Below are 26959 nucleotides of genomic sequence, written 5' to 3'. Positions count from 1 at the left end.
TTTGTAAGAGCTCACAGGAGCCACCAGATAAGTGCCCAGCTCAGTAGACACCTTTCTTTTGGCCTTGTGATACCCTGAGCATAGAACTCAGCTGAGCCCACCTGGACTTTCGATCTACAGAACTGTGAGATAATAAATGGGTATTGTTATAGGGTGTTACATTTGTCATAATTTCTTATGGCACCAATAGAAAACAAAGTACATGTGAACTATATGCAGGACTCTTTACACAAGTATCAGGAGTGAATCTCATTTAAAGATTTTTCATCTTTTCTTAGACCTGGGTGGCAGAGTCAGTTGAGCATCTGACTTTGGCTCAAGTCATGATCTCATGGTTCGTGAGTTTGAGCCCCACATCGGGCTCTGTACTGACAGCTCAGAGCCTGAAGCCTGCTTTGGATTCTGTCTCCCTGTCTCTCTGCCCCTCCCCTGCTCGTGCTCTGTCTCTCAAAAATAAATAAACATTAAAAAAAATTCCTCATCTTTTCTAATTTTCTATAAAGAAGTTAATTTCAAACTTAACAGCTGGAAACTCTATATTGGTCATTCTTGGTGGTCTTTCCCCTCCACCAGGGTTGTGTGTCAAGTTTGTGAGATGAGACTACACAGGTCATCAGTCCTGTTTGCACACTAGTTAATACTGGAACATCTGTCCTAACCTGCATGATTATGATCTCTTCAGGTGTCTTCCTGACATTCATGTCCCAGCTTGGGGTAGATTTCCTGTGATACTTGAGGACCTCTCTCTTGAATGGGTCTCCCAAGGCTCTATACTTAATTGAGTATTTGAAATTTTATATCTTTTTTCTTTTCTTTTTAAATTTTATTTATTTATTTTGAGAGAGAGAGAGAGACAGAGAGAGACAGAGAGAAAGGGGGCAGGGGCAGAGAGAGAGAGAGAGAGAGAATCCCAAGCAGACTCCACACCATCAGCACAGAGCCCGATATGGACTTGAACTCATGAACTGTGAGATCATGACCTGAGCTGAATCAAGAGTCAGATCCTTAACCAACTGAGCTACCCAGGTGCCCCTTACAGCTTTTTTCTTAAAAAGGAATAAGCAGAATGCATAAATGTGAAGCACCACAAAACCTGGAAACCCCTACAGCTCAAAACTTTCTGATTAATTAATGTAATCCCTTCTTCCCCACCCCACATTCCCCTGCCAGTAACTTCAGACATTGTCTTTTAGTTTCTCCTTCATCTTCATTTTTTTCTTCACTACACTTAACAATATGTGAATCTATTTATTCATTTAAAATGTGTTCATTTTCTGTCCTTATCCACTAGAATGATAAACTTATAGGAGGCAGGCACTTGATTTGTTTTATTTATTCCTGTGTCCCCAGAACTTCAAATAATGATTGACTGATCAACTTCAGGTCTACCAAACTGCTCCATTCTGGCTAAGTCTATTTGGGCTGCCATAGCAATACACCATAAACATAAACTGGGAAGTTTAAAAAACAACAAGTATTTGTTTCTCACAGTTCTGGAGGCTGAGAAGTCTTAAGAGTGAGGTACCAGTAGTTTCGGTGTCTGGTGAGAGCTCCCCTCCTGATTCATAGATGGTAATCTTTTCATTGTGCCCTCACATGGTAGAAAGGGACAGGTAGCTCTCTGGGGCCACTTTAATATGGGCACATATGACCTAACCACCTCCTAAAGGCCCTACCTTCTAATACCATCACTTGGGGGTTAGGATTTCAACATATGAATTTTGAGGGGACACAAATATTCAGACCATAGCGCCTGCCAAGTCTGAGGCACAGCTATGTTTGGCTAGTGAGAGTCCCAGGCACAGGTTCCAGCCTCTCAAGTGCAGCATTCCGTTCACTCTCAGATCCTGTCACAACTCAGGGACACTTCCAGGGATCAGGTAGTAAATGCCCACTGCTCTAGAGACCCACCAACTTCTTTCTCATCCTTTTAGCCTAGGCACCACTTTTTATTCTCAGTGAGGTCCTTCTTTTCCATGGCAGTACCCAGGGATAGATGGGGAAGACCCATCTGCCTGGTTTCCTCTTCTCCACTCCAAATAAAAATAATAATTCATGATACTATGAATTAACATCGTTATCCTCACTTAGAGGATAAAATTTAGAAAAATGTTTATATTGATCTATGACACCATGTAAATGTAGCTTTAGTAAATTTCATAGCCACCTGGTACACTAATTCCAACCAGATTACTAGCCTCAAACTCTTATTAAATAGTAATTTGGGGGTGGCCGTTTCAAGCTAGGAAGGAAAGTGTTTCGAAAGCAACTTCTGTTTTCTTCCCTGTCACAAACATCCCCTGAGACAAGGAAGCAGAGTGCTATCAGCTTAAGTGAGGGAAGGAAAAGAGGCAAATACAAGAAAAGAAACAAATCTCAATTTTTTCTTTCTTACATATATTATTCACTTAATCTGAAAACAACCACATGAAGCTGATATATTATTCCCACCTGCCACAAATGAGCACAGTCATTACCAGTGATGCTGTATCTGTTATCGCTGTGCATGTTCATTTTCACTAGTATTCCACTCTGCACATTTTTGCATTCTGGTCTCTGAAGGAATTTAGAAACTTTCCCTGGATTTGAATTGAAGGACATTTGCATAGATCCCTCAACTAAATGCTAGTGTTCCAAGATAGAGCTTGTGCACCTAAACTCTCCTTCCAGATGTTGGAGCATCAGCCTTTAGTTGCTCTTGTAATTTCATTGTTACAGAGGATGACCTTTAGTTGTGCATTTCCTGTCATGTTTTCTCCCGGAGCTCATAGATGCTTTCATATAAATTGGCCTTCCAACAGCCTGTCTTGACACCCTGAGGTGAGTGTGTCACAAAGGCACTTCCTGTAATCCTTACTAAATTAATTATAATTATTATTATACATGGTAATTAAAGTCAGCCAGTGTTCCCCAAAGTGTGAGACATGTAGACTGGTAGTATTTGATGTAATTTAAATGGATGGAAATTAAAATACCAGTGAAGTGCGCAGCAAAGAAGCCATTCTCTTTTCAATATACTTTAATCTTTATGATTATATTAAGTAGAAAAATAACAAGCTGATGCTAATATGTCCAACCCTTGCCAATCTTCCCTTTTTAACAAATTGAGAGGAGGCGGCCTTGGGCTCAGATCTCTGATAGGTAACCTAACTAGAATAACATGTTGTTTTCATTGCATTTGCTTTTAAGAACTTCTTTTATTTATGTCCATTAGAAATGTTTTCCACTTCAAAAACGTTTCCTTTTAAAATAAATCTATTTTTAAAAATAAATAAATCTATTTAAGTTTTTTTAAAGGTTAAAAGAAGCATTTTAATAGGTGCCCGGATCAGGCAAAAATCATGACAAATTGGGGAATACGAAATTAAGCAATTCATATGAATGGCCATGTGACGTGACACTGAACATGATACAGGTTGCAAGTCACGTACATTCGAGGCAAGTCACCATCTCTTTAGCACTATTTCTGTACCTTGAATTGTTGCCAGACACTCATCTGATTCCCCACAAACAGGGACAAGAGGAGTTTTATGGGAACATCAGCCACAAGTAACTGTGTAAGTGTTAGTTTCTTGGGATGAAGCCAGATGTGACAGAACATTTACCCTGAAGAGTTAAAAGCAAGATGACTTTCAGAGCAGTGGAAGGAACCATTGGGCTGGGGAGTGAGGCTGACTTTGTAACCCAGACTCAAGGGAAGGGGTTAGATGCTATGATCTAGAAATCAGGTTTGGCCTAAAAGTAGAGTCTGAAGCAATTTAGGGTGATTTAGTGTTGGTCCCAGTCAGTAATCCGGGTGGGTCTGAATATCTTATGATGCTGGCAGATTGTAAACTTTTCTTCAAGTTCCTAAAAACAACATTTGAAACAAATTATTATACAATGGAAGAGAGGCTAGGCCAGGTATAGAGTATAGGAGATAAGACCAAACTGCCTTGTCGACCATTCTATTCTCAACTGTATAAACGTAAATTAGAATTTTAGGTTTGAATTACGGATGAGAATTTAAATGTATGACTAAAAGTACTTATCAATATCTTATGTACACTTTGTACCAAAGTACATTTCCAATTGTATAATAAAGGTTAACAGGGAAAAAGATTCACTGAACAGAAAGTTGGTTTATGGAATATTTTAGTATGCTACATAGTATTAGAGATATATACCTTCACTATTACAAAGATTGTAAAGGCTGGCAAAACAGTGAGCTATCAATTAAGCAAAGAACCTACATCCCAAGAGTTCTTAATTATTTTCTTTAATAGTTACAGACCAACTTCCTTTTACACGTAAACGAGCTTTTTACCATCTGGCAATTAACCAATCTTTTACTGAACAAAAGGCTAATTCTGAAATTTGTATTTTTGGCTTGGATTGACTTTAAAATTTTCCTTTTCTTGTTCTGTGTTCACATATTACAAATAATCAAATATATTTTCAAATTTAGATTCATTCATCAGTAAATAAATAAACAAATCTCCACATCATAGAGGTTGGTACTAAGCTAAGGCCATACAGACACAAGCGTTGGTGCCTGTTATTACATTCTCTAGTTGTTTTTCTAATAAACTTGACTGTAAGTGTAGTATCATATTATTGCTGGACTCTTTAGTGATGGTACATCAGAGAGAGCACAGAGAAATATCTAGCTTCATGTGTGTATTTAAAGTAAATTAGTGATTTAATTAAAAATTCTTCAAATCAATCATAAATAAATGGTTAGTAGGGGATATCTGCGGTGTAATTAAGCTTTTAAAAAGATACATATTCTTGGGGGCACCTGGCTGGCTCAGTCAGTAGGACATGTGACTGTTGGTTTGGGGATTGTGAGTTTGAGCCGGGGTTGGGTGTAGAGATTACTTAAAACTAAAATCTTAAAAAAAGGTACATATTCTCTTTTGACAGCCTCCTGCATGTAATAAGGACCCCAAACATGATTAATGATTTGCTGAGCAAAGAAAACCAGTTAGCAAATTATAGTTTATAGCAAAATATAGTTCAATTTTTATTTTTACATTTCTTCTGCTGCTTAAAGTTTGAAGTTAATTCAGCTACTAAAGTATTATGAAGTGATTGCTTTGTGTTGTTTTTTAAACAAGAAGTTTTGTCTGTTCTGGAATTAGCCATAGGTCTTCAGTATTATTAATTCAATAATAGCATCAAAAAAAAATCCTCCCTACAAATGCAAAGCAGGTAGCAGTTTAAGAGTACTTCCAATGAGATTAACATGGAACTTGCTAACTGAAAGCTAAACTCAATGAAATTTGCATACATTAATAGACCAAGTAAGTTTTTGTTGTTTTGTTTTTGACAGGTAGCCTTTGGTAACTGATAGTTATTTATGTTTTATTAATAAACTACTGTCTTATTTTACATTTTTAAGTGCTTGAATCAGAAATAGCATACTTCCCACCAAACTCTTGTCCAAATGAAAACTTGAGATACCAATCTGTATTCCAGGACACTTTTAAGTGCTACCAAATAAGACGATAACATTCTTGGGAAACAGTAAGGATAAGCTGCCAGTTTGTCTAGGTAGACAGGGAAGCTGACAAAGCAATCCTCAGATTCCTTTCTTTTATTATAAGAGCCGTATTCTAGAGTTCTTAAAGTGAATACAAATTTTGTATTTTAGCACTACAGTTCTTCAGCACCTGAAACCATCATTATTCAAAGATCTGATAATAGCAATGGTGTGTTTTTTGCATGTTACACTCGCTTTCTATTTCTACAATATTTTCAGAGGAACTATTTTGCCCTAATTTGAGTTTTTATTACTGTCCTAGTAATTGCAGTTCAGAAAATTCGGTCTTACCGGGCAGGTGGCTTCCTAATTGCATTTTACTCAAGTATTTTATTTCTCAACATGAAAAGCTGCAATGTAGTCTACTAGAGGATAAGAAAAGCTTAATTGCTCACTGCTGTACCCCCAGTATCTAGAAAATGACAGTACAGGTGCATATTTGCTGAAGGAATCCTAATCCTGCTGCTGAGTAAAATTAATTAGTTCTTTGGGGACTCAGTCTAGATGTTCCTTAAAGTTCCATTCAATGGTAAAGAGTTAAGACTTTTGTTGCTTTGGTTCTAAATGTTTTAAAAATCTTTAATGAACGAAAACAATGGTGTTTAGAAAAATATCAGTTGGTGGAGATTGCAAATGGATGGCTTCAAAGACTTTAGCTATCGTTACAAATCGTATGTTCGGTGTCAGACAAGACAACGATACAAGTCCCTTTTTTATGATTATAATGAATTATAAAATCTTTTTTTTTTTTTAATGTGACCTCAGTGGTTTAAATACGTCCTTATGGTCAATGTATTGCCAGTGCCTAGAACAATGACTGGCTCATAGTAAATATTCAATAAATACCAACTGAATTAATTGCGTAATATTAACATTCCTTTGAACTCTAAAAGCAGCTGGGTCTTTACCCATCCTTAGAAAGCAATGGAGCAGGAACCAGAAATCCCTTAAAAGGTCAGGGCCAGTAACCAGGCTGATCTAAGCTCCCGTTGGTAGTACAAGGGAGGCTTAAAGCACTGAAGGAAGGGTAAGAGGACCCGAAATACGCGTGAGAGAAAAACAAAACAAAACAAAACAAAACAACAAAAGAGAAGCATAAGGGGAAAGAAGTTTCACAGTGGAGGTTGGCAGGAAGCCACCGCAATTACCACAGGTCAACCCTTGTTAGCCGGCGGTCACCAAGGGCTGAGATCTGGGGTAACTACCACCAAAGCCCTCGGCTACACAGACCCCGCTTTTAAGAGCTTCTTATCAAAACTGACATGACCAAGTTCATCCGAGTTCCTCAAAAAGAGAAATTACAAGCACCTAATTCACGTCCTATCCTCCATTCCATTCAAATAACGCAGCCAATAGGAAAATCCTCCGCCCAGAGCTAACGACTCCGAGGAGCTCAGACAGCCCTGGAGGCAGGTCGGCCGTAAAGACCGACTGTTGGCCTCCGGAACCCAGGAGCCCTCAGCCAGGCGGGACAACCTTCCTTCCCTGTCTCCGCCCTTCCAGGTTGGTCCCAGCCCCCGCCGCCCAGGCGGGCTGGACCACACCCGCTTCCCTCCGGTGGCCTGGCCGCCCCCGCCGCAGTTCGCGCGAGCGCTCTTCCTGGGGCGGGCACAGGCCTAGGGCGCATGCGCGCTGGTCGAAGGGCGCCTCCCTGTCCGGATCTCGCGAAGTTACGTTAGATTGGCCGCCGGTGACGGGTGGCCGGGCTGGGGGCGGGAGGGCTTCTGAGGTAGGAAGGGAGGTCCGCTCGGCCGGGCGCGCCGCCCCAGTGCTCTGTGGGATACTGGAAGTCTCGAGCGTCTCCTCCCGGTTCCCAGCCCTCCTCTGGCCCGCACTCATAGAAACAGTCACACACCCCCTGCCTTCCCTCTCTTCCCTCTCCGCCTCCCCCTTCCCTCCCCCTCGCGATAAGAAGACCCGGCGGCAGGAGAGGGGATGAAGATGGCGGACGCGAAGCAGAAGCGGAACGAGCAGCTGAAGCGCTGGATCGGCTCCGAGACGGACCTCGAGCCTCCCGTGGTGAAGCGCCAGAAGACCAAGGTGAAGTTCGACGATGGCGCCGTCTTCCTGGCTGCTTGCTCCAGCGGCGACACGGACGAGGTCCTCAAGCTGCTGCACCGCGGCGCCGACATCAATTACGCCAATGTGGACGGACTCACTGCCCTGCACCAGGTCTGTGCACCCCGCCACTGGCTGTCCTGACCCTGCGGGTTCTCGTCGGCCTCCCGCCGGGGCCTTCTCTCCGCTCTCGGCCTCCGGAGGCTGGGGGCGGCGGGAGACTCCCTGCTGCGGGGTGAGGGGGCGGCTTCCCGCGAGGGAGGGAGGGTGGGAGGGATAGAACTAGTGGAGGGAGGGCTTCTGGCGTGAGGCCCCCTTCAGACTAGTTGATGTTGGAGTTGGAAATTGGGTGATTTCCGGGGCAGAGGAAAAAGGGACTGTGGTCGGCTTGGGGCCCCAGGTCCATTTGTGGACGTGTGTCTGGGAGTTGGGGTCGAGACGGGGAGGGGTGTACTGGGCTTGTACCTGGGCCCGATGTCAATGATATACTTGCACGACGGGGGATGCTAAAGAAAACAACCGACGAGGGCATTAGGGACACTTGAGCAGATGGACGTCTTTGGCTTGTAGGTGGGCATTGGATTTGCTGTAGTTTTTAGGGCTTGATTACAAATGATGATGATAATAATAGTAATCAAGAGCCCTAAGCGGAGTGCCTGAGCGGACGATTTCCTGTTTTCTCCTTTATTATTGTTGGTCATTGGGGAGGGGGGAGACGGGGTGTAATTAGCTGATCTGCACCGGGTGAAAGGGAGGGGAGGGAGGTGCGTACGGTAAGGAAGGGTTCAAAAGGGCTTGCCCACTGCCGGACCCGAACGTACTAAATAAAGTGTATTCTCAGAGAAGAGTTTGCCGCAGTGTCAGAGATCCTTGAGCCCCACGTCTTGGGGTGTGCACTGGGGTTTAGAAAGAGAGAAATAAACACGGGGCACTCTTTTCAGAGCCGACTACCAAGCTCTGATTTTCCTTTTGGGGGTGGAAAAATAAAAGAAAGCTGGTCAGAAACTTTTCTCAAAATGGATGCTTTGTGCATGTTAAAGTTTTATAGTAGTCTGATTGGGATCTCTCAATGTTAGCCAAATAAGGAGAAACTATTGGCAATCCAGAGATAATGTTGCTTTGCCTTTAACAGGCCAAAAGCAACACAACCACGTAGAGTTCTGCATAAAAAAAACAATTTTTAAGTGATGGTAATAGGTGACAGGACATAGACTCTTTCCATTTTCTTACTGGTCAATTGGAATTAACCTAGAAAACGACTTTACAGCAATAACTTCCCCTTACGGTGAAAAGATTTGTAGACTATCTCAAAGTTGCCTTGGTTATGTATGGAAGATCATAGCTGTGTTTTATTTAATACTGTAACAAAAACTTGTTTGGGAGGTTGAAACTTAAGGCTTTGTATTTTATGCATATTGCCCCACTGCCTTTTTAAAAGAGGTGTGTGATGGCATTTTTCCTTTTGCTGCTTCCTGTTTGGTGAATGATGACCGTTTTAAGTTTTATTTAATTGAATTCTCATATCAAACTTGGCTTATAGCCTTTGTTTACAAAGTTGACTGGATGAATTGAAATGACTGACAAGTTGCAGGACAAATCTGGAATTCAGAGTGTGGAACTCAGTAAAAATACAGTGTGGTCTTGAGTTCTTTTTCTGTGTCATTAGAATCTCTAATGTATAGCATGCTTTTTATTTGGCTGAGGTTTATTTTAAAGCATAGCAAATTCTAGATTCTAAAAACATGGTGTTGGGAATGAAAGAAACTTTTGCCATTAAAAATGATAAAAATGTAGTTATGTAAGATGAAGAATCTTTAAGTATCTTTCAAGTGTAATTTGCATGTGTTAGTACGGAATTGATTCTGAAAGACATTGTATGCTTGAGGTCAGGGTACAATTGGATAATGGTTTACATCAATATGTTTTATTAAAATTGTCAAATAGAAATTTAAAGTTATTATATTTGTGGAGGAACCCAATTGTATTTGCTTGGAGGAAGAGGAAATTTTCTAATACTTACGTTAATGTAATATTAATATTGGCTTAGGTAAGAAGAGAAAATACCCATTACAGACTTCTTAAGGGTTTTTTTTTCCCCTCTCAATTTGGACATGTTGCAAGAATTATCAGACTTATCAATGTTTTCCTGATTAACTGAATTCAGTTGTTTGGCAACATGTAGGTGTAGTCTTTATTTGGTATTTTGTTTTAGCTGAGAAGCTTGTCAAGCAGAAATTTCGAAGTTTATGCATAATCATTTGCATAGTATCTTTTTGTAATTTTATCTGCACATTGCTTATGTCAGTGAAGCCAAAGTCTTTAAAATATCAAGCATTAAATTTTTTATCGTGTTTTCTCTACTCTCATTTCTCTTTTATCAACTCTTGTACTTTTTTCCCATTGTGACTGTGAGAACAAGGAGTTCGCTTTGGGCAAATTCAGAACAACAGTGCAAAGGTGATAAATACAACTTTCTTAAAAAAAAGAATCACAAGGAAATTTTAAGCTTTTAAGAAATACTTTGAATGGTGCTTTTTTTAAATACTTAAATTAAAAAACCTAAAATTGACCCATTGATATAATAGTCCTACAATAGTATTTTTTTTAATTTAACCTCTCAAAAGATGATATAATACCTAAAATGTTTTTGCTAGATTATCTATCGGTTAGTCTTTTGGAATATTTGTTTTTGGTTTTAGTCAAGTGTCTTAAATTTCACTGTCAGGATAGTTTTAGAAACTTCACAATCCTTAAATATACTTAATCTACTATTTAGCATCTTATATTTAAAAATTTGTTGGTTGAATGTCCTTTCTCATTGAAAGTTACAAAAGATACTGAATTTTCAGTTATTCTTTTTGTACAGAAGTATGTCATCCATATTGGAAAAAAGCAGTGTTTCGTGTCAAATTTCCTGTCTTGGTCTCTGGAATAGCCTCCCTCCCCCTGACTCCCAGAGCTAGAAAACAATACTAAATAGTACTGAAGTTAAAATAAACTTCTGATTTTCTAGAACTGAAGTCTAGAGTAGATTTTTATTTTTATTGGTGGGCATTAATCAGCTCTGATTTTATAGGTACCTAGTACAGTTTTCTACCTGTATATTTCAGTATACATTATAGATTTTAGGAGAGTAAAGAGTTTTCTATAAAATGCCTTATTGCTGAGTCCTACTGATCTTTGCATAAAATGCAGGACTGAGATTTCTTCCAGTAGTTTTGAGTTTAACCTTTGATTTTTACCTTAAAATTCTATCTACTTCCTTTGTGCCAGTAACTTCCAAGTCAGTTTCCAGTTTTCACATTTCTGCAGAGCTCCAGTCCCTCATTTCCATTTTTCTAGTAATGAAGTATTGACTTAAAATGAAATATTACTCAATATATTGTGATTCTCTACTTAAAAATATATATTTAAGTAGTAATGTAGTAAATAGAGTTTCACCCCCTTTGTCATGGGATAGCAACTACTGTATTTGCGTTTACCCTTGTGATTTCTTCAAAGAATTCTTATTCACACATGGATTTTCATAGCTGAAATACAGTTTTATAATCTACTTTTATCATTTAATATTAGTTTATATATATATATATGTATTTTTTTTCCATATCTTAAGACATTACCTGTATCCAGGTACCTGTTGTTAGACAGTTTTACATCAATGTCAGGAATTTCTTTGAATTCAGCCTGAAATAAAAGTTAAATCTTTCTTTACCAAGCCTACTTTTCTTATTAATGCCTCTGATTCTTTCAGTGAGATCATTAATCTCTGGATCAGGCTTAAAATTCAGTTATTGTTTACTTATCTCTTTGTCTACATATATCCAATCAGTTCTTTTCCTTGCTACTCTACTCTCATTAACAACCTAGTTCATACCTTTATTTTATCCCTAGAGTATAATAATAGGTTAATTGCTTTATCTGCCTTCCCTGGCTCTCTGGTCCAATCCAGCATATTCATATTCATCAGGATAATTTTTTAACAGTATCATTTTGATTGTGTCATTTCTCTCCTTAAGCTCAAAGTGTTTCATCATTTAGCTTATAATTGATATATCGCTCTTGTGTTCTACTTTCTTTTAATGCCTACTTATTTATTTTGGGGGGTGGGGTGGGGAGAGAGAGAGGGAGACACAGAATCCAAAGCAGGCTCCAGGCTCTGAGCTGTCAGTACAGAGCCGGACACGGGGCTCGAACCTATGAACTGTGAGATGATGACTTGAGCTGAAGTCAGACAGACACTTAACCAACTGAGCCACCCAGACGTCCCATTTTTTTTACTCTTTACCTTTTTATTTCCATGCTTATGGAAATACTTTTTCTGCCACTAGAATATCTTCCCTTCCTTCTTTGCCATTCACAATCCTAGTTATTCTTCTGGGTTCAATGGAGTTGCCAGCCAGTAGGGATCTTTCTGTCCTTTGAATTTGTATAATACTATGGCACTCTTTTCTCTGGGGTGCTCATTATTCCTTATATTTTGCCTTTCTGCTGCTATTGAAACGCTTCTTGCTGAATAGTGTTTGTTTTTAAATTTGTCTTTCCTGATAGACTATAACGCCCCTATTTCCCGTATTTTTGTATTTCCAGAGCCTGGCACATTGTAGATACTCACTAAAGATTTTTTTCATTTGTATCTTATACAAGATACAAAACTTCTATTATAAGTAGGAAGTTTTGTACTTATCCGTATATTGTAAGATAAATTTTTAAAACACTTCACATCCACTACTTACTGTTCTTACACATAGTAGAACTTACATGTTTTTAAGACAAGTGAAAATCTTTGTTGTGGATATTCTGTGCAGATTTTTTTAGTATCTTGAGCTTTAAAGAATTTCTTAATATTAACCTCCTTCCTAATAAAAAATCTTAAGTCAGTTTAAATCTTGGTTAAGTGATAGAAAAATATTGAGTTGAGTCATTAATTGATTTGTCACCTTCTTTATAGGAGTCTGAACTAGGTCCTCCAGAAGAATACAAACTAGAATTAGATCCATATTCTGTACTATTATAATTTTAAAATGAAGTTCTCCTTTTACTTTTCAAAAGACAGACTTGCAGATAAGTTTAGTATTCAATCCTTTTGCTCTTAAAATACAAATTTTATCAACTTCTAAGGAAGTCATTTGAAGCTTCTTTGTAAAAATATGTGGTTCCCCTCTTGACAGTAAAAGGAGTACTTTTGTGCAGTCTTTTCTTAAGTGCTCAATCTTTTCAGCCAAGGCATTTTCACTGAATCGTAATCTGAAATGTAACTCTCTTTAAAAGTATTCTAATAGGGCTACTTAAAGTGTTTTCCAACCAAAAGGAAGAGAGATTGGAAGCAGCTGATACTGAGTCTCTTGTTAGAGAATAGTGTAATGGCTATATATGAGAAATCTGTTTAAAACTGCAGATAGAGTTTATTGTTTGTTTTTTGAGGCAGGGATGTTAAGATCTTAGAAGAATCTATTGAATCACTTATAAATAATATCTATTTTAAGGAATGTGTAGTATAAATTACTCTCTCTACATAATTTTCTTATTAGAAAGACTGTAACACTTTATGCTGATGGCTCTTAAAAGTTTTTATTGAAACCACCCTAAATCCATTAAAAGAAAAAAAAAACCCACCTAAATAAACAAAACTTCTAACCCCAAACTGGCCCCTCATTTCCTGCAAATAAATGGACAACCCTAGCCATATATGGAGTGTGCGGGTAGGACACCAGTGCCCACATTGCTACTGTTACAATGTCTTCTCTGCCGTTGCTGCCTTTGTGCTTCCTGGCAACAGTTTTGTGGTCTGACTTTGAAGTGTCATAACCAAGACCCATCTTTCATGTGCTTCAGCTAGTGTGATTGCAAGCTGTGACTGAGCATTTTCTAGTACAGCCAGGTAGAAGCACAAGATGCAATAGAAGAAATTTGTTACCACATTTTACAAATGCTGTTTACATAGTAAAAGTACTTGCACTTAAAATTTTAAGTCTAAGGGCACCCGGCTGGCTCAGTCAGTGGACCATGCAACTCTTGATCTTAGAGATGTAGGTTCAAGCCCCGTGCTGGGTATAGAGATTATTTAAAAATAAAATCTCTTAAAAAAAAAAAAAGTCTAGTTAGATGATTTTTTTAGAGATGAGTAGAAAGATGACTTTTTTTTTAAATGTTTATTCATTTTTGAGAGACCGAGACAGAGCATGAATGGGGGAGGGGCAGAGAGAGAGGGAGACATAGAATCTGAAGCAGGCTGTCGGCTCTGAGCTGTCAGCACAGAGCCTGATGGCGGGGCTGGAACTCATGAACCTCGAGATCATGGCCTGAGCTGAAGTCAGACGCTTAACCTACTGAGCCACCCAGGTGTCCCGAAAGATGACTTTTATGGGAGATAGTGGATATAGAAAAATATGTTACTGCTATAGCATTACCATATTACTTCTTGAGAGTTCCCGAAGTTGGTAGTTTCATTCCTTTCTGCCTGAAAAATACTGTTTTCACCCCTACTTTTTCTTTGAAAGTTTATGGGGTTCCACAATCATTTTGAAAAGATGGAGTATTGGCATTTTGGTAGACCTCTTTGAAAGGTTGAAGACCTCCAACAGTCTTTTGAGTTTATTCTGTGTTGGAATTGGATATATATTAGCCATGGCTTATCACAGTGTTTTATTAAGAAGTAGACTTGGCTGGTGAACATTTGGTGAGGACTTGTTATATGTGGAACCCTGTGGTACATGCTTTTACAACCAATATTTTATTTAATTCTCACAGCATCCCTTTTCACTTGCTCAAGATTACCAAGATAATAAACGACAGAGCTGGGTTCTAACATACAGGTCTATCTGATTCCAAAGCTCAAACTTACAACTATGCTAGGTATCTTATTTTTGTGTGTTTTTAATTTTCTTGATTTTTATTTATTTATTTATTTTGTGAGAGAGAAATTCAGGGAGAGAACATGTGCATGTATCCGTGCACATGAGCAAGGGAGGGGCAGGGAGAGCGAGAGCGAAAGAGAATCCCAAGCAGACTCTGCACTATCGACACAGAGCCCAACATGGGGCTCAGTCTCACCAACTGTAAGATCATGACCTGAGCTGAAATCCAGAGTCTGACGCTTGACCAACTGAGCCACCCAGATGCCTCATCTTTTAAATCTGAAGAAGAAAGTATTCTTAAATCTAGTCATTATGTTTGATGCTTAGTAGTTACAGCTTTCTCTGTTAATCAGCAGAGAATTAAACACACATATATATAATGTGTTTATATAATATATAAAATATATAAACAACACAACACATATATATAATTTTTTCTTCATGTACGTTTGCTGTAGCTGGGCAACACTTTTATGAGCTTTCTGTGGTAACTGAAATAGTAGTACTATATCTAAATTAATCTCAGGAGCAAGGGTTCCTGAGTGGCACAGTCAGTTAAGCGTTGGACTCTTGATTTCTGCTCAGGTTATGATCTCGAGGTTCATGAAATTGAACCCCATGTGGGGCTCTGTGTTGACAGCACGGAGCCTGCTTGGGATTCTCTCTCTGCCTCTCCCTCTCTCTCTCTCTCTCTCTCTCTCTCTCTCTCTGTGTCTCACACACACATGTGCGCGCGCTCTCTCTCTCTCTCAAAGTAAATATTTTTTAAAAGACCTCAGAATCTGTCCCAAATTTTAGGAACTTCAAAGATTGTTTTTGACTGGCCTTTATGTACAGAATATTTTTTTTAATTAAAAAAAATTTTTTTTAATTTATTTTTGAAAGAGAGACAGAGACAGAATCTGAAGCAGGCTGTAAGCTCTGAACTGTCAGAACAGAGCCTGATGCGGGGTTCAAACCTACAAGCTGTGAGATCATGAAGTCAGATGCCTAACTGACTGACACACCCAGGTGCCCCATATGTACAGAATATTTGATCAAGTGCTTTGGGAGGTTGCAAAAGAACTTGCAACAAAAACTCCTTTTTTTTTGGACATAGAGTTTAGTCTTTAAATATCTTCATTTTCCTTTATCCTAATAATAATTTATATTAATGCTTTAGGCATTTTTATGTATGCATTTACAGTATACACTTTATATATATATACACACATATTTAACTTCTAATGAAAAGAGATAAATTATAGGTAAACTCATATCCATATTAATTTAAAAAAAAAGAAAAACAACCTTGAGCTTGTCACTACCATTTAATCTGCACTTTACTGCCTGATACAGTGATTATTGGTATTCATAATTAGGGCTTGAGATATTACATGAAATGCTAATGAAATTACCTGAATTAACTTATGAATTAGTAAAACAAACGTTTTAATGTTAATCATGTTTGATTAAAAAAAATTTTTTTAACGTTTATTCATTTTTGAGAGACAGAGAGAGAGACACAGCATGAGCCAGGGAGGAGTAGAGAAAGAGGGAGACACAGAATCCAAAGCAGGCTCCAGGCTCTGAGCTGTCAGCACAGAGCCTGATGCAGGGCTCGAACTTACGAACCATGAGATCATGACCTGAGCCTAAGTCGGGTGCTCAACCGACTGAGCCACCCAGGCGCCCCCCCCCCTTTTTTTAAATTTTTTAAATGTTTATTTATTTTGACAGAGACAGAGCAGGAGTGGGGGAGGGGCAGAGAGAGAGGGAGACCCACAGTTCCAAGCAGGCTCCAGGCTGTCAGCACAGAGCCCGATGTGGGGCTCAAACCCGCGGGCTGCAAGATCATGACCTGAGCCAAAGTCGGACACTCAACTGACTGAGCCACCCAGGTACCCCAATCATGTTTGATTTTAATTGGAAGTCTTTTGTTGTAAGAATATCCAAGTTATAAAAGTACTCAATTTTTAAATTCATTTTGCAAAACTTAGACAAATTATATTTCAGGTCTTAACTTAGAAATGGCAATAGAATTTTTTTTCCTTGTTGTTAATAAGTGAGAGCACCATTTGACATGTGATTTACTTGTCCATCCAATCACTGATTCCCAGAATTTTACATTTTATAGACTAATAAAATGTTTTCTTAAATTTTAGTGACTAAAAGAGGATAGCCTGATTTTTTTGTTAGGACGTTAGAAACAACTTGATCACCTTATACTATCATCGTTTTCATAAAGAAAAAGCATATTTTAACAACGAAAAAGTATATAGTATTCAAATAAAAGACACTGGGGACTCATGTCAGTCCATAAAATTGTTGCTGTGCTGACCACAGATGTTCTTGATAGTCTTTCATGCAAGTAGAGAGGGTAATTCAGATTTCATGACTCTATTCCGTATGTCCTCCTTCTGGCAGGATATGATATGATAGCATGCAGATGATGGCAGGCCACATCATCAGGGTATAAGTGCCTGGCCCCTGATTACCCAATGTGGAACAGAAAAGAATTTACCTAAAGAGATTCAGGAGATCAGTGAAAGTGATCCACCAATTCATATTTTAGGAACTACCAGCTTCATGTTTATATTTCCATAAGCTGTTGCACATGTAATCTTCCTCTGGAATATATTTTCCAGTTTTTTTATGTTAAAGCACAGCTCAAAGCACAGTGTGGATTTGCTTGACCACTGGGGTACACAGTGAGTCTCTGCTGTTTAAACTCTAAGTTTGGCACCTCTACACTATCATCTTTTAGTATCTCTCTCCAGACAAAATAGGTGGATTCTTTCAAATAGAGACTTTGATTCATTTTTCTTTAAATCCCCTTTGGTATCTGAGTTTTCTTTTAGCAGGTGCATGGTGTTTATTGGTTAAAAAAAAAAATTGAACACACTCTAGACCAATTTTGTGAAGAGTAGAGTTCATAGAAACAACGATGATAGTTTGCATGGATGAATACAACAGAGCTAACAAACATTAAAAATGTTGTTGTAAAGGTGCTTATGCCAATAACTTACTTTTATAATGTTTCACATGCAAAGGGACAAAATTTAACAGGATCTTAGACTTATTTTTGAAATGGAATATATTCCTGATTACCAACACAAGGAGAATTTTGCTCACTTTATGCAACATACTTTAAAAATGAATTCCTTCAAACAAGTTGTAGGTTGTTGGTTTAGAAAAGGAATCGCTAGCATACTGGCATTACAAGCTAATTTATATTTTCAGATGATTTTTAATCGCAGCTTTTGTTTTCTGAATAACACTTTACTGTGAATCTCCCCTTATGCCAGTATTTTCTGACCTTATTAGTATTTTGGTTGTTTATCTTTTCATTGTTAAGCTAACCATAAAAAGACAAACTTGAGCTCTGTGTTACTGCCCTAAGTGTGCTTGCTCCCAACTCAAATGCTCTTTCATGGGTGGAGACATTCCACATTGTCATGTGTTGTATAGGCATTTCTGAAATGACATTCAGTAGAAACCATGGAAAGAAATGAAGGCATTCCTCAGCTGTCACCTTTTTAGTAATCTGTTTAAATGCCTTATGTGCATTAAGTGTGAGGTATTCTGCAGGGAGAGCTTCACTTAAAAAGCATTACTTTAGCTTATTAAGTCATATTTGAGCTGAAATTACATTTTTTTCTTTAACATGTTCTCTAACAAGGTTGTAGAAAGTTTGTGTTATTTTCTTGAATATTTGCATAGTGCAAAGGAGAAATTTTGTGAGAATGTGAATTGACACCTTCTTAGAAGTTAACCATGTGGAAAAGTGTATTTTCCTGGATTAACTGTCAAAACACATACATGCACATACACGCATACCAATTACCTTTATGGGAAACATACTAAAGTACGTACATTTCATTCAGTCTTATTTTAGATGGTCATAAATGTATTCAAATATTTATATTTTTGCTTGGAACATTTCTGGAACTCTTCCTCAGCTCCAGATTGTTCTTTTTTTTTAATGTTTATTTATATTTTGGGGGGGGGGCAGAGAGATGGAGACAGACTCCCAAGCAGACTCCAGGCTCCGAGCTGTGAGCTGTCAGCGCAGAGCCCAAGGTGACCTGAGCTGAAGTTGGACTGAACTGCCCAGGCACCCCGAGAATGTTCTTTTGAATATCTTTAGTATTGAGGATTTTTTTTTTCTTTCAGGAGAGTTTTTAAATTTTGAAACTGATAGTCATTTGGAGATCTGTCTGGTGAACATGGGTAATCATAGTTAATAAGTACTATCCGTGATTAGATGATATGTCCTAAAATGCTTATTTTTAATTGGAATTTATTTTTATTGGATTTTATTTAACTCTTATTATATGGGACTTGGGTATGTTTCAGGGTTTCTTTCTGATTAGCCTAGTGTACTCTTCGTGTTCTAGATTTTGCAAGAAATAAGTGAGTATTTTAGCTTGTGATTTGAACATAGTCTTTTTTGTTTGTATTTCCGCAAAAGATTTTGATGCTGCTACTGCCAGATTATAACACTGTATTTCATTAAGAGCTATTGTTTTGCTCAAAGGTATGTTAATTTACAGCTTTCCTTAAAAGATTAGGACAGATGACATGTTCAGTAATTTCCGTATTTTTTCCGAGTACATGGAACAATCTGCATAAAAACTTTGTCTCATATTCAAATTTTTTTCATTACAAAATGTCTGTTGCTATTTAACTCTTTCAGCCATCATAAAATGCCTCTGTTTCTGAGCATCTCAACATTTTTACTTATCCTGTGATATATATGAAAAGCCTTAAGTAATTATTAAAGCCCTCAGTGTCTTCTATCTACTCGTGCTTTTTATTTCCCCCATCTCGTTTTTACTTTTGAACACAGCTTACTTTCAAGTGTGTTTACTGTTCTATATGTATTTTATCCCAAATAAACATTTTAGAATAATTATTTAAGTAATTAAAGCATCATGGAAAAACAAATACTGGGGCACCTGGCTGGCTCAGTTGGTAGAGCATGTCACACTTGATCTTATGGTTGTGAGTTCAAGCCCCACGTTGGATGTGGAGCCTATTTTAAGAAAACAAAAAACACACAAAGAAATACTATCCAGATTTTCAGGCCTGGAGGTAACCCCATTTAAAACTTTAGTAAACTCTCCTTTATCTGTCTATATCCAATATATAATTTTCTTTTCTTTTCTTTGTTTTTTTTAAAGAATTTGTTTAATGTTTTATTATTGAGAGACTGAGACAAAGTAGGCTCCAGGCTCTGAGCTGTCAGCACAGAGCCTGATGCGGGGCTTGAACTCACGAACTGTGAGATCCTGAGCTGAGCTGAAGTTGGATGCTCAATGGACGGAGCCACCCAGGCACCCCCCAGTATATAATTTTCTATAAATGGGGTTACATTTAATTTTCTGGTTTACAACTTGCTTTTTAAATTATATGTTTTTAAAAATTTTTCTATGTTAATGAATACTGGTACACATTTTCCTTTTTAATGGCTACATAGTACTCCAGTGTGTGTGTGTGTGTGTGTGTGTGTGTGTGTACACACACGTGTGCATGTGTACATCCCAAAATTTATTTTCCCAGTTGTCTAATGATGAATATTTTGTATATTTCCAATTTTTCATGATACGGTGGATATCATACTATGTACATCTTTGCTCAGGACAGTGTATTGTTAGGATTGTGTTTTAGAAATTTCACCTGAAATTTTATATGTTTTGCTCAAAACAACATACTGTTTAATGCTTCATTGTGCAAAGACATTTTCAGTAAAGTTTCTAGTATATCTAACATAGAAGACTAACCTTGAAAGTGCTCCTGACATACATCTGTTAAACATTCATAATATGATAATGTCATCTTTCTTTTCTAAGTCACCCATAGGAAAATCTGTTTTATCTGTGTGTTAATAAAATTTGTGTATATGTTATTTAAAATGTTAAACAGTATTTGTATTTTACAAATACATGATGTTGATACTCATTTAAATTAGTGATTAACTCATTCATACAATAAATATATAAAGCATTATTGTCCATATGCCTGGCATTGTACAGATCTCTAAAAACAATGTTCCTTGCCTGAATGTAGTGTATAATCTAGTGGGTGGCAGCAAGAACAAATGATTACAATTTTAGTAAGTGTTAGAATAGAAATACAGGGTGGGATGAAAGTTTTTATTAGGAGAACTTAACCTAGAATATCGGGAAAGACATCCCTGAGAAAGTTATGTATAGGTTATAGGTAACATGTCTTGAGCCTTTTATGATTCTACTCTCTTCTTGTTTGTCTTCTGAATATCCCTGTTCAGTGTCCCTTTTTTATCTGTTCCTTTCTTAAAGAAGAATGTTCCAAGGTTCTCATGTTTCTCTCTTTTTTCATTTCCATATCATTCATTCCTATTTCAGTTTTTCTCTTTATATGATCTGTTTTTCCTTTTGAATGTAATCCACATTTTTTGACGATATATCAGTCTTCCATTCACTAAACTGAAATCTGAAGGCCATCTTATGTTTTCTCCTTTACTTCCCACATACAATTAATATCTCCCATTACATGCACACCTGAAAGAAAAATGTTCCCAAATCCATACTAGCTTTTATACATTCACTTAACAGAATCAAAGGCCTGTTCTGTACCATATGCTATTAAATGCTGGGGGCGGGGGGAGGGTTCATTTGCCTTTTTAATTTTTTTTAATATTTATTCGTTTTTGAGAGAGGAGAGACAGAGCATGAGTGGCAGTGGGGAGGGGGGGAGAGGGCAGAGAGAGAGGGAGACACACAATCTGAAGCAGGCTCCAGGCTCTCACCTGTCAGCACAGAGCCTGACACAGGGCTCGAACCCATGGACTGTGAGATTGTGACTTGAGTGGAAGTCAGACACCTAACTGACTGAGCCACCCAGGTGCCCTGGGGGGATTTCATTTTTAAGCAAAACAGATATCAGCACTACCCTCATGGAGTTTACAGAAGGAAATTACTTAGCCATCAGGGAAATGCACATCAAAAGGGTATTTCACACCTACTAGAATGGCTAGAATAAAAATACCAGATGATATCAAGTATTGACTAAAGTTTGGAGAAATTAGAACCCTCTATACCTTTGATGGTAATATGAAATGGTGCAGCCACTGTCAGAACAGTCTGGCAGTTCCTCAAAAGACTAAACATAGAGTTAACCATATAACCCAGGAATTATATTCCTAGGTATATGTCCAAGAGAATTGAAAACAGATGTCCACATAAAAATGTGTATATTAATGCATATAGCAGCGTTATTCATAAAAGCCAAAAGTGGGAACAACACAAATGTCCATCAGTTGAAAGGATAAATAAAATGTCCTATATTATGTTACTGGGATTAGTGGAATATTATGTGGCAATATAAATAGTACTAATACTTGATATAATATAGGTGAATCTCAATGACATTATACTAAGTAAAGGTAGCCAGTCACAAAGGACCACATATTACATGATTCCATTTATATGAAATGTTTAGAGTAGGCAAATATATAGAGACAGAAGATAGATTCATGGTTGCCAAAGGCTAGAGTTGAGGGGAAAAAGGGAGTGACTGCTAAGGTGTATAACATTTTTTAGGATGATAAAAATGTTCTAAAGTTGATTCTGGTGATGGTTACACAACTCTGAATATCCTAAAATTCTTTTGATTTTACACTTGGTTTCTCTTTTGGACAACTAGGTGAGTGAATGTGCTTTGCACAGTATACATTCATTCAGGAAATAACTGTGTGCTTACTGTATAGGTCAGGTGCAGAGTGTATTTGAATGATATTGGGGAAGACTAGCAATGAATAACAAATCATAATGAAGTGTGAAATGTATGTTTAAAGGATATACTAGATCTTGAGCTAACACAGAGGAGGGGTGGTTTAACTATAAATAATAAATCAGAATCTTGTTGGGAGGTTTTCTTTTTTGTTTGTTTGTTTGTTTTGGACTTAGCCTTTTTTCTTATATCTCCCTAGTTCTCTGGAAGTGTGAATACTACACAGACAACAATTTATGAGGCTTTAGAAAAACCAGAGGATAAGGATTCATGGTTAGATATTTAGGGTTTTGGTGAACTATCTAAAAATACATGCAAAATTTCGTGTTTATTTTTCTGTGCCTTTCAAGTTCAGAAGAATTCATTAAGAACTTCTAAGTAAAGCCAAATTTACTTTGATGATATTGTAGGGGAGGGCAGCATATGTGTTTTTAGAGGTCTCAGGGAGGGGTGGAATACAAAACTGTTAGAGAGGAATAAACTAGTAGTAGTAACAGTCAAAGTTTTTTATTACCTGAGATAACGCATTGTGAAAACAAGGTCATAGGTTAAAATGAAAGATGAGAGTACTTTTTTTTCAGAGCATATTGGATTTTGCTCAGAGTGGTACAATGAAAGATTCAACAATCTCTAACTTTGCTCAGTTTTTAAATTTACTAAGTGTTTCCAGGGAAAATAAAGATGAAATATGTTACAAAGAAGAAACTTATAACCTGATATATTTATTCTTTTGTTTATTTTTTATTCAAGTATAATTAACATACAGTGCTATACTGGTTTCAGGTGTATAATACAATGATTCAGCAATTCTGTATATCTCTCAGTGCTCATCAAGATTTAATTCCCTTTATCTGTTTCACCCATCTCTCTACCCACCTCCCCTCTGGCAAGCACCAATTTATTCTTTGTAAGAGTCTGATTTTTTTCCCCCTTTGTTTATTTGTTTCTTAAATTCCACATGTGAGTGAATTCATGTGATATTTGTCTATTTCTGATTGACTTATTTCACTTAGCAATATACCCTTTAGGTCCATCTGTGTTGTTGCAAATGTCAAGGTGTCATTCTTTTTTATGGCTCAGTAATATCCTTCTCTGTGTGTGTGTGTGTGTGTGTGTGTGTACACACCACATCTTAATCCATTCATCTATCAGTGGGCACTTGGGTTGCTTCCATATCTTGATTACTGCAAATAATGCTACAGTAGCAATTGCACAAAAAGGTTGTGTGGGTTATTTTGACCTTGAGGAAGCATCTTTAGACTTGTTTCAGCTTACACTAAACAGGAAATGGTTATTATATATTAAACTTTAACATAAAATTAACATGGCATCTTTTTCCCCTTTCAACCCACCCTTGACATTTAAAGCCAATCCGAGATAGGGGGTGGGAGGAGGAGGTACGTGTGTTTGTGTATAAAATGGACTGATGGTAAATAAATTGTTCTCTTTCAAAGAATATTTAAAGTATGAAAGAGTTTCCAGACAGTATATATGGTATGATTCCATTTAGGGGGGAAAGTTTGCATAGAAAAATATCTAAGGTGAGGTGCGTACGTGGCTCAGTCAGTTAAACATTCAAGTCTTGATTTCAGCTCAGGCCATGATCTCATGGTGAGTGGGACTGAGCCCCACACCAAGCTCTGCACTGACAGTGTGGAGCCTGCTTGGGATTCTCTCTCCCCTTCTCTCTCTCTGCCCCTCCCCAGCGTGTGTGTGTGTGTGTGTGTGTGTGTGTGTGTGTGTGTGCGCGCGCACGCGCGTGCATGTGTGCATGCACGTGCCTTCAAAATAAATAAACTTGAAAAAAAGAAAATCTGGGGAGATTATCCCAACTGTTAACAGAGGTTATCTCTGGGAGGGAAATATAATAGATTTCAAATTTTTTCATTTTTTAATCTTTTTTTTAATGTTTGTTAATTTTTTTTTTTTTTTTTTTTGAGAGAGAGAGAGAGACGGAGCAGGAGAAGGGCAGAGAGAGAGGGAGACATAGAATCTGAAGCAGGCTCTAGGCTCTGAGCTGTCAGTCAGCACAGAGCCTGATGCAGGTCTCGAACCCATCAACCGCGAGATCATGACCTGAGCCAAAGTCGGACACTCCCCTGACTGAGCCACTCAGGTGCCCCATATTTTTGAATCTTCTAAAGCAAGCAGAAAAAATGATGGAGATGTATCTGAATTGGAGAAAAATGTTTAAAAAACTACTTCTAGTTATGTATTAAGGATCAAATATAGAGATATTGACATAACTTAAGAATTGTAGTTTGCTAGTCTTTGGCCACTAAGGAAGCTGGTGTGGATGGTTAACTGTTTATTTCTGCATTTATGCCTGCCTTTTCTCTTAACCTTTTTATTTATAAAGGAAAGACTCATTGGCAATGTGATGGACACCTTGGGAGAGTTTTTAAAATAAGTAAGAAAATTAATCAGGGGGTTAGTTAAATGTATTTTGAAGCTTTTGGCAAGTGGACTACAGAAAATTCAGAGAAGAGAGAAGCATAACTCCCAGAAAGGCAGATAGTTTTTGAGGAATAAAGGGATTTAAAAAAATAAAAATTAGATTTTAGAATTTTAAACAATTCCAGTGAGAGAAATGTAGAGAAAAGATTTAGAAAAGCAATCTATACAGTGAACTGTTTTGCCCTGTTTTATATGAATATTAAGAGCATTTAATGGTAAATATGTTTTAAGAATGAATTGAATATTGGCCTCAGATCTCTGAGCATAGAATCAAGAATGTTATGCCCCAAATTACCTGAGTTTTGTGAAAATATTTTTGAAGGCCATGAAAAGAGGTCTTTAAAAATTGTTCTGTTATTGAAGTATAGTTGACATACAATGTTATATTAATTTCAGATGCACAACATAGTGATTTGACAGTTGTGTGTATTACACAATGCTCACCACATGAGTGCAGTTACCATCTGTCATCATACATTGTTATAATAATACTATTGACTACATTCCCTGCGCTTTTCCAAAAAGAGGACCATTAAGAGTTGTAACCTGGAGCAAGAATAGGAATAACTAACTGATGGCATGACATTTAAGTCGCATGTCCATTTGTTTAGAATGGTCTTCTTATCTGGCAAAATTCTGATATCCATCATTAAACAGATAGTTTTAGAAGAGATTGTGTTGATCCCTAGATGCCAGATTGAGTTTTCTGAAAACTAAGTTATGTTGATTTTTTATCCTTACTTCCTTTTTTGACAAGGTTGGTAAATTTAAATAAGGGAAATGTTGCAAACCACGTATAGCTTGATTTTTTAGTAAACCTCTTGGAGAGGCTCTTGTTAAGTCTTTGTGGTTAATGTGACAAAAAACTGGCATGAATATTAGGATTAGATGGATTAACCGCTAGATGAACCATATATGCAAGTCAGCCTAGTGATTAATCAATCACTCAGTGCCACCCCAGCGGGAAGACTAAAGTAGTGACTGGTCCTTATATTCTTAACTAATCTTGACCCTAGCGTATTCAACATTTTTAGTAGATAAAACTACAGGAGTTGAGACAGAACTTTCAAAAAAAAAAAAAAAAAACCAAACCATAAAATAGTTTGTTTTAAACAATAAGATGAGGGGCGCCTGGGTGACTCAGTCACTTGAGCATCCAACTTCGGCTCAGGTCATGATCTCACAGCTCGTGAGTTCGAGCCCTGCATCGGGCTCTGTGCTGACAGCTCGGAGCCTGGAGCCTGCTTTGGCTTCTGTGTCTCCTTCTCTTTCTGCCCCCAATCCACTTGCATTCTGTCTCTGTCTCTCTCAAAAATAAATAAACATTAAAAGATTTTTAAAAAAAATAGTAAGATGAAAAGATACTGGTTATTGTAAAATATTTGTAATAATATATTGATGAGTATTTGTTGGTAGAGATCATCTTTGACGTGAAAAAGAAGGCTACCGAAGAGTAGCCTAGTGGCTGCAGCAACTCTAGTGTCTGACACCAGTGTAATAATTTTAAAACACACTAATTCAGTATGAAGCCAAATTAGTGTTTACCTAGATTAAAAAAAAAAAAATCTGTTCTCTATGCTGTGGGATCACATCTACAGAACTGTGTGTAGTTTTAAGATTTTTGTACTGTTTCAGCCGATCTTACCAATTACAGACTTCTTTTGATTACCCACCAGGAGAAAGCTTTGTGTAGCAAAGTTCTACAGAGAAAAACAAACCTATGTTCCAATCCTTTTAATAGAATTGTTAACAAATTTATACATAATTACACATACATACTTGAGGTTCTTCATATGCCATAAGACACTCACCCCCGGAACCGTGAGCAACGCTATTTTCTTTTGAGCCCGGTGAAAAAAAGGAAGGAGCTAATTTTCAAAGGCATATACCTACTTATGGTATTAGACCAACCACTAGTAGGAAAATGGTAGAAGGACTTCTTGCACATATCAGTTAAGATTCTTTAAGAAAAGCTCATTGGAACTAGTCTAAATGAAGTTTAGTAATTCACTGTGAGATTATGGATACATATCATGGAATCTGGGCTTCTGGAATGAATTACAACGAGCAACTATATGCAACCCAGGAAGTACTCTAAACTTTTCATCATTGTTTCTAACCAGTTTATTCTCTTTTATAGCAAACTAGATTTCTTGTTTTCCTGTTTCAAAAGGCAAAATAACAACACCAATTATTTCAGAGTTTATATTCTGGTTTAGACATCTAGAGAGAGATCTTTATCTAGATCTTGATATTTTAATCTCCTTCTGGGTTCTAGTTCCAGATTCCCAGGAAAGGAACCAATTGATCC

The 26959-nt window shown here is 37.5% G+C and overlaps 1 protein-coding gene across 13 annotated transcripts in view; it reads left to right on the top strand.

The window, feature by feature from the left end:
* Positions 1-7205: 7205 nt before the first annotated feature.
* PPP1R12A (protein phosphatase 1 regulatory subunit 12A) overlaps positions 7206-26959 on the top strand; it is a 157080-nt gene continuing 137326 nt past the window's right edge. For 7 of the 13 annotated variants that reach the window (XM_027071183.2, XM_053226525.1, XM_053226524.1 and 4 more), the window contains exon 1: positions 7207-7696. In XM_027071183.2, coding sequence (XP_026926984.1) covers positions 7460-7696 — 237 coding nt within the window. In that variant the 5' untranslated portion in view covers positions 7207-7459. Of the gene's footprint in view, positions 7697-26959 lie in introns of all 13 variants that reach the window. The other 6 variants (XM_053226530.1, XM_053226531.1, XM_053226533.1 and 3 more) reach the window with 2 other exon arrangements.

Source organism: Acinonyx jubatus, chromosome B4, assembly GCF_027475565.1.
Source record: "Acinonyx jubatus isolate Ajub_Pintada_27869175 chromosome B4, VMU_Ajub_asm_v1.0, whole genome shotgun sequence".
NCBI classification, from domain to species: Eukaryota; Metazoa; Chordata; class Mammalia; order Carnivora; family Felidae; genus Acinonyx; species Acinonyx jubatus.
This window is presented reverse-complemented; position numbering and strand designations above follow the sequence as displayed.